General features: G+C 42.7%; 2 protein-coding genes across 2 annotated transcripts; one reads left to right on the forward strand and one right to left on the reverse strand.

The window, feature by feature from the left end:
- Window positions 1-1,993, reverse strand: srp19 (signal recognition particle 19). Its single transcript, XM_015960338.3, has 5 exons — window positions 1,794-1,993; window positions 996-1,071; window positions 842-913; window positions 658-766; window positions 1-431 (listed from the first exon to the last, which is right to left on the reverse strand). The coding sequence occupies exons 1-5, from the start codon at window positions 1,829-1,831 to the stop codon at window positions 301-303; spliced, it is 426 nt and encodes a 141-aa protein (XP_015815824.1). The 5' UTR covers window positions 1,832-1,993; the 3' UTR covers window positions 1-300.
- Window positions 1,994-3,884: 1,891 nt separating this feature from the next.
- On the forward strand, window positions 3,885-19,042 carry LOC107386136 (serine/threonine-protein phosphatase 2A catalytic subunit beta isoform). Its single transcript, XM_015960337.3, has 8 exons — window positions 3,885-4,276; window positions 5,381-5,419; window positions 7,181-7,351; window positions 14,072-14,245; window positions 14,365-14,454; window positions 15,281-15,442; window positions 15,791-15,909; window positions 18,357-19,042. The coding sequence occupies exons 1-8, from the start codon at window positions 4,175-4,177 to the stop codon at window positions 18,427-18,429; spliced, it is 930 nt and encodes a 309-aa protein (XP_015815823.1). The 5' UTR covers window positions 3,885-4,174; the 3' UTR covers window positions 18,430-19,042.
- Window positions 19,043-19,602: the final 560 nt, after the last annotated feature.

The raw sequence follows: 19,602 nt of genomic DNA on the forward strand, positions 1-19,602 counted from the left end.
TGCAGGAACAAATATTACCCAGTTTATTATAGACAGGTGGGTTCTGGTCCAACAGAACCAAAACAACAAAAAGGACCAGCATAAGGAACCAAGTGTGACTGATCTGGAACCAGGAGACTATCTCAAAAGTTAAATCTCGTTATTTTCTCACATCCTCTCTGCTCTTAATCAACTTTAACTGAAAAAGAAAAAACAGGTGAAACTAAAACGTTTGCAGCTGAAAAACAAATCCTGAAGAAAACTCCGAACTCCAAGATCTGACCCCGCCCAGTTCTCATCCTAAAGATCGTCTCTGGGAGTTTATTTCTTCTTCTTCTTGCTTTTCTTTCCTCCTTCTCCCTGCTGAGAGCTGGTCTCGCCTCCTCCGCTCTTCTGGGTTCGGGTCTTCAGTTTGGGGATCATCTCGGCTACGTAGAACATCACGTCTTTACCTGATGGGGAGAAAAACGTTTAATCTGTCGGTTCTGTAACAAAACCAGCAGCAGGCAGAGCTGCCCCCAGCGCTTTATAAGGATGGATAAGGACATGCATAGAACTGGGCATAAGCAGAGCTCTGTCAGAGAAGCTTAAGTTGGGTTTTAGTAAGTATTCTATGTCAAGTTTTTGAATGATTCCCCAGGTGATGTGTTTGGTAACAAAATATTCTGACAGACTCACGAGACCCAAATTTGTCCTGACACAAGCTTCCATCTGCCTGCTTGAGCTGGACTCTGACCCGGCCCCTGAACTGGACGTCCCTGTTCCACTCCCGAGGGTGCATCTTGTTCTGGAAACCGCACAAATAAAGTCCAGTGAGATCACACAACCTGTGTGTGTGTGTGTTTGTGTGTGAAGGCTTTACTTCTACGTAGACGTTCATCCCTGCAGCCGCCAGAACGTCTCTGATCTCAGCGCAGGATGGATTCTCCACCGCCTAAACAAACCAACAAACACACACACACCTTTATTTTTGATGATCAATCAGACTGAGACAAGAAGAAAGCAGCCAGCATCACCTTCCCAGAGGGGATCCGGCGTCCTTCAGCGAGTGTTTTCTTACTGTTGATGTAGATGGGATAGAGGCAGATAAACCTGAAACACACGACAGTCTGGTCACATCCAGTCCACCAGCACATCCTGGTTACATTTTTATTCTGTTCCTTTAAAGTGCTCTGATGTTTTATTGTTATATTGATGTTCATTATTTAATGTTTTAACTAAAAAGCGGTTTCTTCGAGTTTTGTTTTTAACACAAACACATTTACAGAGCATGGTTTAAAACATTTAAATAATCTGAAAAATTTAACCAGGTAACGGACACATACACAAACACACACACACACACACACACACACACACACACACACACACACACACACACACACACACACACAAAAGAAATCATCGTCATAAAAAAATCACCGGATTTAAGCAGCAGCATATCTGATATTCCGTATAAACTTATCTGTTCAGTAGCTATACTCATGCTGTGTCCAAAACAATACAAAAATAATCAATCCAAAAAATATTTACAAAAGAACGAAGACTAACTTTTACACGTCATGCTTAAAAGCAGACCAACGGAAAAAACTTAGTATAAAACTCTTAACTTTGTTGCTATCTGCGGGATTAAACTTCAACTAACGCATACCGAATTGTAGAGTCGCTGTTCCCCGTTAATATTTGCCCAGTAGAAACACTCGTTTACCTAAAAAACACCGGACAGTCTTTATTTTCCGTAGATTTGTTTAGTTTTGAATGGAGGTTCGCCTGAGCCAAAGGTTAGCTATTAGCTTTAGCTAATCGAAACTTACCTCTCTTTATCAGCGGGGTTTTGGGTAAGATGCGCCATTTCTGGAGTCAGACCACTCAGGAAACTATTAGCGCCTTGATTTGTTAGTTAAACTAAACACAGAATATAAATATGTTCATAATATTCTGTTACTTATCAGCCACGGCTAACACACAGCACAGCGCTACTAATCATCTTCTTCTTTGACTTTTAAAGCGGATGATGACATACCGCCATCTACTGGCATCAGGGGGTTACGTCAACCTCCATCGTTGATATGAGATGGTTCCCCCAAACTAAATAGGTAAAAATTATACTAACTTGTTTAAACTACACAGAGTGGCTTTTTTACAGGTAATAAATCAATTTGAAAATAATTTCCAAAGGATTATAAGCTTGTTTACCTGTAATGGAACAATATTTGACAGTTCTCCTCTTGACATTATAAATATACAAAACATATGCTTTCCTTTTACTAAAACACCTTGACATTGAAATGTAGGATTGTTGCGTAATAAAACTGATGGAAATCTGAAGAGTAGTTTAATCAAACAATGTAGGAAACCGGACTGAAATTCAGAAAACACAATCTGTATAACTGCAACATTTCCTCTCACAGTCACCCTGTTTGCCGGGTATAGTTTGATTAATGAATTTCAGTCACAGACAGTGGACACAAAAACATGTTTTTATTGTGGTTTAAAATATATGGAATTATTTTATGTTATTTTGTGGCAAAAAAAAGTTGCAGTTTCTCATTCTGTCTGCAGCCTGTGTGTTCCCATAATGTGTTGCCCATGCATACATGGATTGCCTCCCACTGACCAAAAACTCAAGACTCAAGACAACTTTATTAGTCCCCGAGGGGCAATTTGAGACAATTCATGTAAACCTTTGGCTCACACACACACACACATACACACACACACATGCACACACAAATACACATGCATACATGTAACTATATGCACGCACACATACAAGTTATGCACACTCCTATCGGCACTAAGAATTAAGAAGAAGCACAGCTCTGGGAACAAAGGAACTCCTCCTCTGTGTTTTACAGCATGGACATCGAAGTTGGCGTTTGGAGGGCAGCCACTCGAAAACAGTATGAAGAGGGTGTAATGGGTCTTTAATTATTTTCTATGCTAACTTCCTGTATGCTGGTCACATTGAGAAGTTAAGTTTTGCAGTGGTAGTCCAATGATCTGAGAGCACACCTTGACGGTGCTTTGTAGACGGTTTCTATACTGCAGGCTGACAGAATAAAACCAACAGGGGATGGAAAATGTGATAACACTCTCTATAAAAGAATAATAGAAAGTCAGTAAAATGTCCTTCCTGTCTCCAAATGAATTCAACTTCCTCAGGAGGTAGAGTCGTTGCTGGCATTTTCTGAGGATGTCCTCAGTGTTGGAAGCGAATTTCAGGAGGTGATCAAAGGTGGTCCCTAGATATGTATACTCTTCAACCAGCTCCACTGGCTGTCCATGAATGATAGTGGAGGCAGCGGTAACCAGCGCTCTCTGTTTGTTTGAGAAGGACACCATCTCCTTAGTTTTGGTCACATTCAGCTCCAGGCCTGCTGTGTCACACCAATCCACAAACTCCTGCAGGACCTGCCCGTGCTAAACAGTAGGGCCTGACAGAAGCGACAGGAGCACAGTGTCATCAGCGTATTTTACCATATAACTGTCAGGCTGGATGGATCTACAGTCATCTGTATGGAGAATGAAGAGTAGAGGAGACAACACACAGCCTTGTGGGGTGCCAGTGGAGGTGTAAAGAAGGTCTGTTAACTGGAGACAATAAACTGTCCCTAGATGTAATTGAATGTGTGACTGGTTGTTTGCCTTTATGTGTCCCTGTGATGGACTGGAGGCATGTCCAGATGTCCTCTGTCTGTCCCCTGGTGACTGAAGTGGGTAAAGATGAGTGAGTGAGTGAGTGAGTGAGTGAGTGAGTGAGTGAGTTACAAATAAACCACATAATGTGTACCTAGAGCAGCAAGCCCTGGTCTAGGATCAGCATCCCGGAAAAGACGATGAACTTGTTGTAGTTCGTTACTTCCCCGCGTGGTGTCGCTGGTGTTCCGAGTCTGCGCGCTGCTGAAGTGCCCGGATGTTGTTGCAGCTAGCTCTTTTAGCCTCTGCGACGCCGCTTCGATCTGCCGCAGCGGAGACTTTCGAAGATTTCGACTCCACTGGCTCATTTAAACTGGTTTTAATGTCGGTAACTTAACATTGGTGGTTTATCATGAGAGAAGTTGTCTGAAAGGGTCGTTATTTTTAGGACTAATCGAATATTTTTCAACCGGACTGGATCGGGTTAACAATACGACAAGCTAAAGGCTGAATCAGTTCGCGTAGGGACCGGACGCCGTTTTTTATTACAGCTGAAATGGAAGATAAATCTTTTACTAAAGAATTAGACCAATGGATCGAACAGCTCAACGAGTGCAAGCAGCTAACGGAAAACCAAGTGAGGACCCTCTGTGAGAAGGTAAGCGCTCATTTGATTCCGCTGACCTCAATTTATAAGCGGCCTGGTTCTCAGCGGCCCCGACTAATTTCTGGAAAGGAAGTAACGTGTATTTTGGTTTTTATCTCCCTATTGACCCGTCAGCCGCAGGTCATCCCTGTTTATTAGTACTAGAAATGAGAAATTATTCGTATTGTTTTTGGTGTTTGAAGATCAGAGGCTAGTTTTATCAGTGATGACGGTTAACCAACAGTCGTAGTTTGAGCACCAACAGGCCGAAAATCGCACCTTAAATGTCTAGTAAATAGATGCAGCCCTCGTTACCATCCACCCGTTTTTTTATTTGACGTGGTTTCCCTCGGTTTGTTCCATGCGAAATATTATGTTAAAATCAGTATTAAGTCAGCGTCTTTAGAATTGGTTTGTTTGCGTACGTGCGGGGTTTCGCACCGCACCCTGTCTGTATTGATTTATCGTTTATTGCATAAACCCATCCTACCTCCCAGTTATTAGACGCGTCCGCATTTTTGCTGTCGCATAATAAATTAGTTCTTATGACTTTTTGCATCGTGTTATTTTTTTAAACATACATTATTATAATTGAGTGACTTTAGCGGTTTTTCAGCTGAAATCAGGAACCAGCTGAGGATTCAACAGGCCAGATAAACGTGGAAACTTATGGAGCTGCAAAAGATGATTTTTATTTATTACTAAAGTAAATAAACAGCTTTTGTGTATATTTATGTCGTTTTGCTGAGCAACACTTTGAACTAAAGAGTTAAACTATCAATCGATTTTGATGCCTTTAATTATGTTTCCTTTTCATAATTAAAGCTTTTTTTCCTGTATTATTTTGTTATTATTGTGAGCTTACCAAATATAAAGAATCAAAAACTGAACCACTGCAGAGAGGCTCTTTATTCTGATGTTTTTGCACATAAACAACAACAAAAAACCAGGTTTCACCATACATCCTGTTTGTTATTCTACAGGAACTGGGGTCTTGCCTGGCTTCCAGCATGTTTTCACCCATGATGCAATAATTCTGTCCTTTTTAAACTTTTGGTTATGTAAATAAAAACACACAAATGTGACCAGTTTAATAAATTTTTGTGTTCTTTTCAGGCAAAGGAGATTCTGACTAAGGAGTCCAACGTTCAAGAGGTGAGTTTGGCCCAAAAAAATCCTAATAAGTCGCCTTCTTCAATACTGCATACATCCGAGTTAATTTGCAGTTTTTGTTCCTGTTGGGGGGGGGTTATCTATGAGGAAATGGAAATCCATTTGAAGAGATTATTCCGTTTGTTTCTAAAACGGTCAGGGTCAGTTTGTGTTATTTTATCATCTTGTGTGTTCCAGTCACACCAGAGTCTCTGGGTTGTATGTTCAAACTTTTAGTAGAACAAACCAGAGGGGCTGGCTTCCCAAACTCAGTTCCTCTTTAGTACCGACCAAATATTTAGTAGGAACTGGTACGGAATAAATATGTATTTTTTGTTGTGAAACTTCAGTATTGTCTTGATAAATTGGCCCTAATAATGAGCCGAACAGCTCCGCACGCCGTGTGACTAAAGGAAGCTGCTCTCTCACACACCATTTATGGCAGGAGTTAATGTAACATTTCAGATAAGATTTGTGTTGCTAAATATGACAAAACAGCAATTTAATAAAGCGCAGCGTCGTTCCTGGTGTTGGTCTGTGAGCCGAAACATGAACCGATTTCATCTGCTGCTGCCAAAAAAAAACAACCAGACTCAAGTCCACAACCCTCCTGCGCTGCAACAGCAACACGGCGGCGTCACCAGGATTGTTTTTTGTTCTGCCTCTTTAAATTTGTATGTTCTAGGGCTGCACGATATTAGGAAAACCTGTGATATGCAATAACGGTGATTAATATTGCAATGACGGTATTACTTGCGATAAATATAAACTTAATTCAGGAACAAAAATAATCAAAAGCAAATAAATAAAAAAGTGACAAAAATATCATAGAAATGAAAAAAGCTAACTTAAAAAAGTTTACTTTTGATTTGGACTAAAAGGTAAAAACTAACTTTTTTTTATTCATTAACTGCCAACCATTTCCTGATCAGAAAAGCCCTTCACTTCCAGCATTTTTACTCCTTTTTTTTATAGAGTGACAGAATGTTGCACGCTAGGATGATGTCGACACCAAAACAACCAAAACAAAGCGGAGACTCACCTCTTACATCAGGAAGAATCCGCGTGTTTCGAGCGTTATCCGTTCTTTAATAATACGTTGTTGAATTGTGATCGTCAGAAGCTTTTCCGGTTCACGCCTCACTTTTTTTACAGCAGCGGCCCAAAACGATCTCCTAACACGTGGATGTTCTGCTTCCTGATCACGTGACGTATGCGGATGAAGATCGGCTTTAGAGCTGAGATGTTTGTTCTCACGGTGCGGGGGCTCGTCCGACGCCCACACAGTAAAAACATGCAAATGACGACTGGCAGTTAATGAGTTAATCTTATAGTTTACTGTTTGCATTGAAAGTTTGCCATTTAGTTGAGTCTAATAAACATTTAAGTACTTTTTATTAATGATGCGTACGTTCTGACCCTTCGTCTCTCCGAGCGCGTTAGGAAACTTGGCCACTTTAGTCGCTTGTTTTGGGTTGTAATGCGAAACTTAAAAGGTCAACGTATCAAGTCGGAGACTCTTGGATAAGTGAATCGATTTTTCTTCCAAATCAGTGAACTGGAACAGGATCGGGGGTCCAATAACTGATCTGGTGGAGCTCACCACCACACAAGAGGTGATGTGCAGCAAAAAGCACAGAAACAGTAATTAAGGTAGTTTAGGCCTTCTACAGAGATCATCAGCAGCGTTCTGTATTCATGCTGAGTTAACTGCCGTGTGGTGGATGTTGGAGTGACCCTGTGATGGTGTGACACCCCCTCCAGGTGAGATGCCCGGTGACGGTGTGTGGGGATGTCCACGGTCAGTTCCACGACCTGATGGAGCTGTTTAAGATTGGTGGGAAGTCCCCCGACACCAACTACCTGTTCATGGGAGACTATGTGGACAGAGGCTACTACTCTGTGGAGACGGTCACTCTGCTGGTCACGTTAAAGGTAAATCACAGGTTAATGAGCCACATTCTGCCGTTTGACCAGAAACTAAACAGTTTTTAATCGTCAGAAAAAAACTTTCATATTTTCTAAGTTCGTAGACGTTTGTTTTTCTCCTGTTTTTGATCAGATTTAATGTTCAGAAACGCTTTAAAGCTGTGAGGGTAACAGATCTGATGAACAAATGTCTGAACTCGTTCTTCCCACCACTCCAAATCTTCTAAAAATAATCCTCGTTAGTCTGATTTTCTTTGAGAGGCGTCTCTGAGGTTTTGGGTCAACATGAAAACAACCTAAAGCCAAAAGGAGGCCTGTTGCTGCATTTAAATCTGTTTCTCGTGAGGTGGTCCCAGGTGGGCCGAGTTACGGGCTCCACTTTGTAAACCGTCGGGGTCGATGTTATTTCTGACATGCAGATAAAATCTGTTTTATTCAGTAAATCTACAGTTCAGTGCTGCAAAGTTCAGAGTTTTTCACCCAGACGGTCACCAACGCCAACATCAGACGCTTGTGGGTCTGATGTTTGTGTTGGATGCTGCTGTCGGTGTGTTGATGGGTTTACCGTCCAGCTTTACTGTATCGGTAATAGGGTTGTCACGGTAACCGGTGTAGCGGTACACCCTGGTAAAAAAAAAAAAAGTTGACAATAATAACCGTCTTGTTTTTAAAACACATATTATCTCGGTGGGTTACCGTGGCTGCGGTGTAGGCGCGGTGACCCTTACCAGCCACCGTATCATCTGCTGAAGTTGCCGGCGGCACATGCGCACTTTGTTGTTTACAACCAAAACTTTCTTGAAGCTAAAGCTGAAATAATGTCCAAAGGAGGAGACGGCAGCACTCAGGACATTTATTATCCCTCAAAGAAGACAAAGTGGGAAGTACGGGCATCTTTTGGATATCTGAAGAATGCCGAGGGACAGTTGATAGAAGACGGCTATCCTGTTTGCAGCACGTGCAGAAAAAGTGTCTGTGAAAGGCAGCAACGCTTCAAATCTCATGACACATCTGCGTGACCATCGCCCACAACTCTACAGTCAACGCAAGGCAAGCTAACGTTAGCGTTTCAGCTAAAATGCGTGATCCGAGGATTTGGGTTGAGGGAGAACGCAACGAGTCGCTATATAAAGCAGCCGCAGCGCCGCTACCTGCATATAAACCGTGTCGCGGACACCCCCATGTTGAAATGACGCTATGCATTACGGGGCTCCCAGGGGCAGATAAGAGTTGGTCTCTCTCCGAGAGTAATTATGAATTTAACAACGATTACTGCCTGATGACATTTTCCCACATCTGCAATATCTTGCAAATACTGACAGCAAGAATTATACAGTGGCATTTATAACAAATAAATGCAAATAAATTGATGTTCGCAAAATGTTGCATAACATTTATTGAGTCGTGTCAAGGTGCTGTAGGAGCGTGCACTAGCACCGTGTCCTCAGAGATTAGTTATTAGTTATCAGCGTGAGGAACTTATTCTACCTTATTTATAAACTATTTATTTACAGGTCCATCAGTTAATGTAATAATTGTCCCAACCACAGCTGCACCCCCCAACCCGGTCTCACAGCAATCAGTAGGCAAGCTGCACGCGCACATTTAGCCATTTTTAGTGGCCCAGGAGTCGGCAGGTGCGGTGTGTGTCACTCACTCTGGTTAATCCAACAGGAAGCCGACTCTGAGAGCCGTTTCTTTAGCGACCGACACATCACCACATCATTCTCTTTCCTAATGTCCTGAAGAACAGTCCGGAGCACAGGCGGAGTGTTTAGCTAACCTGCAGGAAATGTCAACGACAGTTATCCAGAAAGTAGCTAAGGGTTACCAGAGATGTTTCTGAGGTGTTCGCTAGGTACTTTTAAGATTTAAAAAGTCAAGAAGGGAGTCTGAAAAGCTGCTAGAAATTAGGGCTGTTGCGGTTGAGGAATTCCCCCTGCGGTGATTCAGGGTGGCTTAATATTGCGGTGTGCGATATTATTGCAGCACTTTTTTTTATTGCAGTACTATCTAAACATAATGTTTACACATTTAAAAAAGGTTAAAAACTGCCGTGCCTTCTTTTATAACACTTTACCGAATGCAGATCAAAGGGCAGTAACAACACAGATCGCAGTAACGTTTGTTTCTCCGACAGTCCGACTGAACTTAAAAACAACAAAATTCAGGACAAGGTTAAACTTTTAAATGCAAATTTGGCTGCAGCATCTAACAAATAAGAAACAAGTCCCCATTTTGTTTAGTTGTTTAAAATCAAGCATAAAAAATTACATGTACCGGGCGCGGGGCACTATCATTTCACTTTCACACACACAAATGACGGTGCTTTATAGCTCGGTCACGTCCTTGTTACCCACAAGGAAAACCAGCATGTTAACCATATACGGTTTGAGAGAGGATCTGAGAGTGGGGGCAACATTTCCAGCAACATTGAAAACCCTCTCGGATGGTGCGCTCGTTGCACTAACGCACACGTACTTGCGTGCGACTCTGGCGAGCAAAGGGAATCTCTCCCGGTTGTTGCTCCACCATGTCAGGGGGGTTTCTTTAGGGTGGATGCATTCCTCCTGCAGGTAGCGAGTGAGCTCCAGCTCGCCTCAAACTCTCTTCGGGACGGTTGCAGAAGCAGTGCTTGTCCGGGACTTCAGTGGGTCTCCGAGCGTTTATTATTACTTTTTTGCCGCTGGTGGCAGCTCTGTCTCGGCCAAGGACTCTGGCTGCGCAGCAGCTGACGTACTGAAAACCAAAGTGCTCCCAAAGGAGCGAAGTAACGTTTCGTTTTGATACCAGTGCAGCCATCCTTCTCAACATGCATCATTGAGTTGAACCAAGTTCAGTAATCGCGGTGGGTTTCTTCATACTGCGATATTTCATTTTTGCGGTTACCGTGACAGCCCTACTAGAAATAGCGTCAAAGTCACTGAGGCCTAGTCCACACGTAGCCGGGGTTTTTTAAAAACGAATATCCGCCCCTCCAAAAACTTGCATCCACACCACCGCGTTTTACAAACAAACTCTGTCCACACGTACCCGGATAAATACGTTGTTAAGTACATGCCAGACCTGTAGGCGGCAGTACTTCCCCCGTTCTTAACCTCGTCCTTCATCTGTGGTCTTCCGCAAGGAGCAGTAATTCCGCTTGCAAAAACAAACAAGCAGAAAGCGCTTGGACAATTGATGGATCGGGTAGTGACAGAGCGCAGCTCTGAAGGATGCCGGCTAGTGTAAACACAGGTCGCACACGTGATGTCAGCATTTTTTTGTCGCGGAAAGTGACGTTGCGGACCTTAAAACTCCGGTTTTGTCCGTCCACACGCAGACACCCAAAACGGAGAAAACGCAGATCTTCACTTTGGCCGGAGTTTTTAAAAAGATCCGTTTTCGTGTGAAAAAACTCCGTTTTCGTGTGGATGACAGGCCAAAACGTAGAAAAATATCTATGTTTTGGCAGATCCCCGGCTACGTGTGGACAGGGCCTAAGTTGGCAACACTGTGGGAGGAGCGCTTCATTTGCAACTCAGGGCAGCACAAGTGGGAGAAGCAAATAATCGGCTTGTTTGTATAACCGTTCAAAACTCAGATCGTAATTGTGATTAAAATTTGATTAATTGAGCAGCCCTAATCTCTCTTCTGATTGGCTAACAGCAGCACGACTCTACCACTGACTGTTTGCTCTGCAACGTTGATGTTTTATCTCTACAAATAAAACAAGCCTGGAGGAGTTCTGCTGTGTAGTGGAGTTGCTAATGCTAATGGTTAGCTTCTACTAGCAGAGACTGTTTCCTGGACTAAACCAACAACAGCCTTCCCCGTCGTGAGTCAAGATGGGTGAGTCCATGAACGATAGTGACAGTGTGACATAGATCTGTCGGGATTTTCTAATCCTAGAGTTTCACCGTCTGTTTTTTATCAGCAGCTAATGCAAGAGATAGGTGTAGGAGACTATTCTCATTAGCGATGGGTACCGAATTGGTACTTTTTAAGGTACCGACCGAATTCCATATTACCGACTTAGCACAGATTCACGTCAATTGAAATGGTGCCTCGTTTCGGTACAGGGTCCGAAATTAAATTTTTTACTCACCGGCCAAGTTAGCTGGTAGATGATGAAAATCTACCGGCCAAAATTCTAAATGATTTAGATCTACCTAAAGCATGTTATTCTATATTATGATGATTCCAAACAAGAGTGCCAAAATAATTAAAACATCAATTCATAAAAACAACTCTTATGTCATTTTTACTATTTATTTATTTATTTTTAGAGATGTTTTTATGAACTCTTTCATTGAAATCTAGTCAGACTCCTTGTTTTCTCTGTCCATGAAGTCTGGCCTCCTGCTTCTGACACCGTCTTTGTGCCAAAGCATTACAGCCTCATTTGGGTCCTAGTCCTTGACCTCTGGAGAACACAGCTGCAGCATGAGAATATCTGAAAATGTGTCAGGGCTAGGGTTGTCACGGTAACCGGTGTAGCAGTAAACCCCGGTAAAAAAGTTGTCAATAATAATAACCGTCTTGTTTTTTTTTTTAAATTATCTCGGTGGATTACCGTGGCTGCGGTGTAGGCGTGGTGACCCTTACCAGCCACCGTATCATCTGCTGAAGTTGACGGCGGCACATGCGCACTTTGTTGTTTACGACCAAAACTTTCTTTAAGCTAAAGCTGAAATAATGGCAGGAGGAGACAGCAGCGCTCAGGACATTTATTATCCCTCAAAGAAGACAAAGTGGGAAGTACGGGCATTGTTTGGATATCTGAAGAATGCCGAGGGACAGTTGTCTGTGAAAGGCAGCAACGCTACGTGGCCATCATAATGTAGCCAGTCTCACGACTCCGCCATCTCCAGTTCGCCACTTTTCACAAAATCTTCTGGTTGCCACTGGTCCTGCTGGTTTTTCTTCCAGTTCGACGAGTTTTGCTTTGGAAGGCTGGCTGACTCCAGTTAAAAACCGCCACATTTCACCGCTAGTTTTAACACAAAGCTAACTTGATAAACTGATTGAATGGGATAGGTGGAAATGACATTGGATGCAGCGTTCACGTTTCGCGTACGTTTGTGTACGTTGCATGCAGGCAGGAGGAGTATCAGAAGTTCATGGAAGATGACTGATAAACATAACTAACTTGGTGCAAACATTTACTCGCCAGGTGGCAGATAGAGCTCAAAAATTTACTCGCCAAATGGAGAAATTTGCTCGCATTTGGCGAGTGGCGAGTGTTAATTTCGGACCCTGTTTCGGTACCCGTCCTTCATAACGAGAACTTGCCAAGACAGCTGCGCATGCGCAAGAGCGTTATGTCGTCGGTCGCTGTGAGCCAGTTGTAAACAGAGCAGCATGGTAGAAAGAACGCACGCTAACGCTTGGGTCCACTTCACTAAATGTGATGGGTAACTGGGTGATGATGAAACCAACGACAACGATCTAAGTGAGACATCCTCATCTTAATCTGCTCCGGTAGGTAAATAAACTGTTTAAGATAACGTTAGCTTGATTTGTTAGCTTCCGTTTCGCTAATGGTGCGTTCGCTTTCTCCTCGGAACTCTGAATTTCCGACTAGAAGAACATGAATGCGCTCTAAAGTTTGGCTTCACTTTACTAAATGCGACGGGTGATTGGGTGAAGATGAAACCAGTGACAACGATCTAAGTGTGAGGCATCATCGTTTTAATCTGCTCCAGCAGCTAAATAAACTGTTTAAGATAACGTTAGCTTGATAAATTAGCTTGCATTGCTGCCATTGTTATCAGCCAATGGTGCGTTCGCTTTCTCCTCGGAAATTCTGAACTTCCCAGTAGGAAAAATCAAATGAAAAAAGATGGCAAAAGGAATGAAGATACACAGTAAATTTAGTTCACAGTAAAGATGTTTGCTTCAGTTTAATTATCAGCTTATAAAACTACAAGGACGACGTTAAAATACAAACAGTTGTATGTTATTTATCGTGATATTTATCAAATATGGTTATATATTGAGAAAAATATATATTTAGTTATAAAAGAGAATTAAAATATTAAACACTCAAAAGTATCGAAAATTGGTACCGTTAAGTACCGGTATCGATTCCTAGGTACCGGGAATTAGTACCGGATCGATTCCTAGGTACCGGGAATTAGTACCGAATCGATTCAAATGTCAAAGGTGCCCATCCCTAATTCTCATGTTCATCCTGCATGAAACACTCAGAATCAGAGATAATCATAATAAAAATGGTTTCTCAGTGAGGGACTTCTAAAACGGGCGCAGAAACAGCTGACTGCGAGGAAAGTATCAACACTCAGAGGACTGTTTGTTCTGCACACACTGGATGGAAACACATTTGGTCATGTGACTCATAATGTTGCTAGTTTACCTACCCGAGAACATAAAAGACTCAGAAGTTCAGATTGGAAAAGGTTTAATAAAATAACAGTTCAGCGACGGAAACCATTACTGGATTTTTATTAAAACCTGTGGTGTTTGGATCAGCTGATTCTGGGATGTCGGGATTGGCTGTTAGCAGGACGAGTCGAGTCATGTCAACCTGAATGGAGCCAATGTTCTGGGTTTTAGCTCCAGTTTAAGGCTCTCAGCTTGTGGATTGAGGGATCAAAACAGTAATGCCTTTAGTTTCTGGTGGAGAAGGTTACAGGAGGTCATCTGTTCCAGCGTCAAACATTTCATGAGGACAAGCATTTGGCTCCTTCACAATAAAAGCGGGGTGCTTGTCTCTGTGTTCAGGTTCGTTTCCCGGAGCGAATCACCATCCTGCGAGGAAACCACGAGTCTCGACAGATCACCCAGGTGTACGGATTCTACGATGAGTGCCTGAGGAAATACGGCAACGCCAACGTGTGGAAGTACTTCACAGACCTGTTTGACTACCTGCCACTCACCGCGCTGGTGGATGGACAGGTGGGACGGCCAATGGGGGCGTTGTCTGTATCTAACTCTTTTCACACGTGTTGAATGGAGTTAATGAACGTAAGAAATGAGAGTGGAGGGAAATTCAAACCTGTTTGTTTTTATTTCAGATCTTCTGTCTCCACGGAGGCTTGTCTCCTTCCATAGACACTCTGGATCACATACGAGCTCTAGATCGCTTGCAAGAAGTCCCACACGAGGTAGGAACACACGAACGCACCTTTCTAGTCTCACAAACGCAGAACCCCACCATGTTCAGGGGCCTGAAGTCCGAAGCACAGAGGCCACGTGTGCTTCAGATGGGAGTCTGACCTAAAACCACATGAACCTGAGTCGCTTAAAGGTGCACAGAAAGGATAGCCCACGGTCAAAATAAGACTCAAGGTTTCACCACAGCAGGGTATCCGCGGGTCCTTAAAAAGTCTTAAATTTGCTTTTCTAAATTTAAGGCCTTAAAAATCCTTAAAAATGACAAATAATCCTTAAATACAGTTTTCAAAGGTCTTAAATTACCAAAGACCCAATGAACAAGAATTTCTAGTTAGTCTTCAGCATTTTTTGTGTACGATGTTGGCGTAAGCGGAACCGTACACATGCAGTTGGTTGTGAAAGGGGGCTATTTTTAGATGAGCACATTAGCTGGTTAAGCTAGTGGGAGCTTGCGCCATGGGGAAGGGCAAGTTTAATGGTAACTGGATGGCTAATCCCACGATCGTGGCGTGGTTAGCACCAGTTCCAGGCAATAGCTGGAAATTATAGCTTAAATTTAATTTTAATAAATAGCTTAAATTTGGTCAAATTGGCCTTAAAAAGTCTTAAATTTGGCTCCCTTAAACCTGCAGATACCCTGCACAGTCTGACGTTTGTTAACTCACTCTTGTTTTTACACAACACAACATCGGTCTAGTCCATCTGAAAGCAGGAGGAGGTTTGGAGACGAAGGCTCTAAAAACCGACTCCGGAGATCTTCTCCATCTCAGTCAAAGACCTTTGTTCAGCGCTGACTTCCTGTCTGCTCTCCCTCAGGGTCCCATGTGTGACCTGCTGTGGTCCGACCCAGATGATCGCGGTGGGTGGGGCATCTCCCCCCGAGGTGCCGGCTACACCTTCGGACAGGACATCTCTGAAACCTTCAACCACGCCAACGGCCTCACGCTGGTGTCCCGCGCCCATCAGCTGGTCATGGAGGTAAAACTCGTGCAACAGAAGGACATGATGTCCACTGCGTGTCCTTCAGTCAGACTGGACAACTGATGTTTGTGTTTTAGTTGCAGATGAACCGGTTTTATTATAAATATGTTCAAATGTATCATGATGGATTTATTTTTTTTCAGATCCGCCAGATTTGAAGCTTTAATCTTTTTAAATGTTCTGACTTTTAAGTTCTTTTACTCTGAAATCAGGGGCACGTTTATTTATAATTAATGAGCTCTGAGAAACAAGCCTCAACTTCCTGTTTCCTGTCTGACACTGTAGGTCACATGACCCATCAGTCAGCCGGGGCCGGTTTTAACTGGACTGGTTTCTGTTTCTTAGGGCTACAACTGGGGTCATGACAAGAATGTGGTGACCATCTTTAGTGCTCCGAACTACTGCTATCGCTGTGGAAACCAGGCGGCCATCATGGAACTGGACGACACTCTGAAATACTCTTTGTAAGTAAAACAAAAGGCTTTCCTGCAGGTTTAAAGGCCGCGAGGGCCGAGAGGCGCTGCTGGAATGAACGTGATTTATTCCGACGGGGTCGGGGTAAACTTTAGCCGAGTGAAGTGGTTTGTTCTTCAGTCAGATTCTGTAAACGGCAGCTAGACTTTAACGTGTAAAAGCTGAGATAAATGACACAAAAGGCACCACTGAGGTAAGTGTTTCAGGTTCTTTCATGTTTTTAGATCACATCTGATTTCAGGAGTAAATGCTGAGTGAAGGAAAACGTACTCCTGTTTTAACCGGCAGTAGTGATGGAATCTGTGTTTCACAGGATGTACTTGAAGGCACCACAGCGGTTTCTGAATAGAAAAAATCTGTACAGACTTTTAGTTTGTTGGGAATGTTTAAACTAGGGCTGCACGATATTGGGAAAACCTGCGGTATTCGATAACAGTGATTAATACTGCGATGGCGATATTACAAATAAATAAATAAATAAATAAATAAAAACTTAGCTCAGGAACAAAAATGATCAAAAACAAAGAAATTAAAAATTCATGAAAATGAGAAAAGCAAAATATGTGAGGAAAGGGAAAAAGAAAATTAACAAGAAAAGACAATCAGTGGACCCCATCAACATATAAATATTGGACAATGGGTTTCCATAGGCTCCAATATCACGTTTTTGAGGACAAATGGGAGGTGGCCACCACCGCCATTTTGACCGTGTCACAGGTTTCGTCAAGCCCAGACAATTCCACAAAAGGGAAGAGAGGAGGAGCTGAGGGTGGGGCTGTAAGGCTGGGATCAACTGACGACACCCGGTCGAACTAGCTACAACCTAACCCAAAGCTAACGCGGAGGTGGGAGCTAAGCTAACGGAGGTAGCTACCTAGCTACAACCGGAGTTAACTGTGCACAACACCAGAGCTTCTGAGTCAGAGATACGCCGGGCTGACCGCTGGGTAAAACCGGGTGGAACACAGAGGTCTCCGAGACCTCCACAAGCCGGCAGCCGCACAGCAGACAAGCGCCGCTGCGGTCAGAGATGCGCAGAGCTGCCGCTGAGGAGAACCGGGTGGAAAGGTTTCCATCCCAGAGCTCCACAAGCCGGCAGCCCGCGCAGCAGACAGAAGCCGCGATCAGACAGAGATGCGCCGAGCTGCGGGGAGGGGATAAGGGTGGAAAACATCGGTCTCCCGAGAGCTCCACAAGCCGATAGTGGGAACTCAGCTCCACCAACATGTTATATTTCAACCCATTTTCTAAAGTGCAGCATTATGTTAAATGCACTGGGTTTTACCCTATTACATTTAAATTTCATGGTTAAACAGTACATGTTAAAATCTAAGCTCAGCTCGGCAGTGACCTAAAATACATAAATATAATTTTACTTACCGAAAAAATGAAGTGGAGACTCCTTGGACGCTCTATTAGTGCAATTAATGCCACAGCAAGTCATTTTGTCCAACAATTGCACAAAAATATCCAAACAAGAATACACACAAACACAGAGACTCAAAATGCCGGAGCAGTTTCCAGGCCAGACCGAGGCTCTACTGAGGCCTTTCCACGGAGCTAGCTCTGTGGTCACGTGGGTCTGATGCTCATTAATTATACAGAATTTTAGGCTTTTAATACACTTAAACAGAAGAGTGAGAAAACATTCACCCCCCTCAGAGTTGTCATGAGTGTAAACTAGATCATTTAAACCAAAAACATGTTTTGGTACCAGGCTGTAAACATGTTTATTTCTGCTGTGAAATTGGTATTTTTAACATGGGAGTCAATGAGGATTTGCTCGCTTCTGACACCAGCGCCTAGTGGATGAGGGTGGAACTGCAATTTTTGGTACTTCCGGGTTTGACTCATTTTTCACCCACATTGTTGGTGGACCCCTGGAAAAGCACAACAAAGCTAACTCCGGTGTTTGCTAACCATCAAAATGAAGTGCCGTCCGCCTTGGGGGCGGGCATCTAACCTATGAGAACCCACCCGATTGGCCAAATGGGTGAAGAGCTCCATTTGATTTGTTAAAATACATCATGCTTCTGTTTGACAGAATGCATCATGTGTAGCTGACCCTTTATTGCGATATTTATCTGTTCTTTGCGTATGCATATTGTGCATGCTGATATCGCGATAACGACATATGTACGATATATTGTGCAGCCCTAGTTTAAATAAAACCATTTTCAAGGTTTAATCCACATACCGGTGAGTCATTTTTCATTCTGCAGCCAGATCTGTGCAGATCATTCTGGTTTAAACTGGTTTTGTTTCAAACTAAAAAAGTACTAAGATTTTCTCATTTGATTCAAAGCACATTAAATATTAAAAATAAGTTACTTGCTTAAATATAGATTCAGTTTCATCTGTATTACTGATTTATGTTTTTGTAATGCATCTTTTTAACAGGAAGTTGTAACTAATGAGCCTTTTTCTCCTCCCACAGCTTGCAGTTTGACCCCGCCCCCCGCCGCGGAGAGCCTCATGTGACCAGACGCACTCCCGACTACTTCCTGTGAACGTCCATCCCCTTTCCTCTCTGTCATCCACTAAGCTCCACCCCTCCTCCACCATCACACCCACCTTCTCATTTTGGATGGAAAGAAGCTATTACTATTGGTGATGTTTCTGTACCAGGGCGACGAGTGATTGGCTGAATTTAAGATTTTATCAAAGAGCAAAGTCTTCTCTACGGTCGTGTTGTCGATATGCTGTCATTAATCTGTGCTTCTGAGGAAAAACAACACGTAACTACGATCTAGTTCACTTTTATTTTTATTTTTGTTTCTTACATGTCACAAATGAGATAATAAAACTACGACGTGGACCAAATGTGCCATATTCTGATCCTTAAACCTTCAAGGGTTTCTTTTCAAGTTTCTTTAGTTTTATTTTTTTTTAAGACTCTATAACCCAAACAGTCACCACAAAACACTTCTGATGGCAAATGTGCTTCTTTGTTGCAAGAGTTTTTGAAAATAAATTTCAAGAATAAGGAAAAAAGTTGCTTCTAGTAGTTCAGCTGTCAGTTTTAGGTGTCCAGGCTGCAGCCGGGGGGTCATCTCCGCAAGTATGTTACTGTAATTTGAATTAAGACAACAGACGTATGAAATAAAATGTCCTATTGACGAACTCCTGGGAGCGGTCTCATTTCTTCCAGTGCTGATGGGTCTAGTTTATCATGTTCCTTATTTATAAAGCAGCCAGATGTGATTTAATGGTCTACATAAAAGTTCTTTAGGTGTGAAAGTCAGTTAAATGACAGACATTTTGAAACATTGAGAATGTTGAATCTTTAATCTGAAGAAACTTCTTAACATCTATGGATATAAACTTTCCAAAATCAGCTTTTGTCCCCTGCACTTTTTATCGTCTAAAAACAATTTTATGCTATATTAAATAGACACTGAGCACTAGGATCGAGCAGAAAGCAACTGCTTATGTTGAAGCCTGTTTCCCAGTAGAACCGTCCATAAGCTCTGCTGATACTTACCGTGTGATGAGCTGTTCCTGCCTCCTGTGTACTTGACAGTTCTGCGTTCCTGACATTGCAAGAAAGAGCCTCTAGGCTGTAGACTTAAACATTTTTTGTATCCTTACAAAATACGTTCATGTTTACATCAGGTGAGTGGCCTGTTCTAGGTGGACAGAATTCTCAGTTGCTGAATAAAAAGGTCCTTCTCAAAAAATTA

The sequence above is a fragment of the Nothobranchius furzeri genome, chromosome 10, assembly GCF_043380555.1.
Source record: "Nothobranchius furzeri strain GRZ-AD chromosome 10, NfurGRZ-RIMD1, whole genome shotgun sequence".
Taxonomy (NCBI): Eukaryota; Metazoa; Chordata; class Actinopteri; order Cyprinodontiformes; family Nothobranchiidae; genus Nothobranchius; species Nothobranchius furzeri.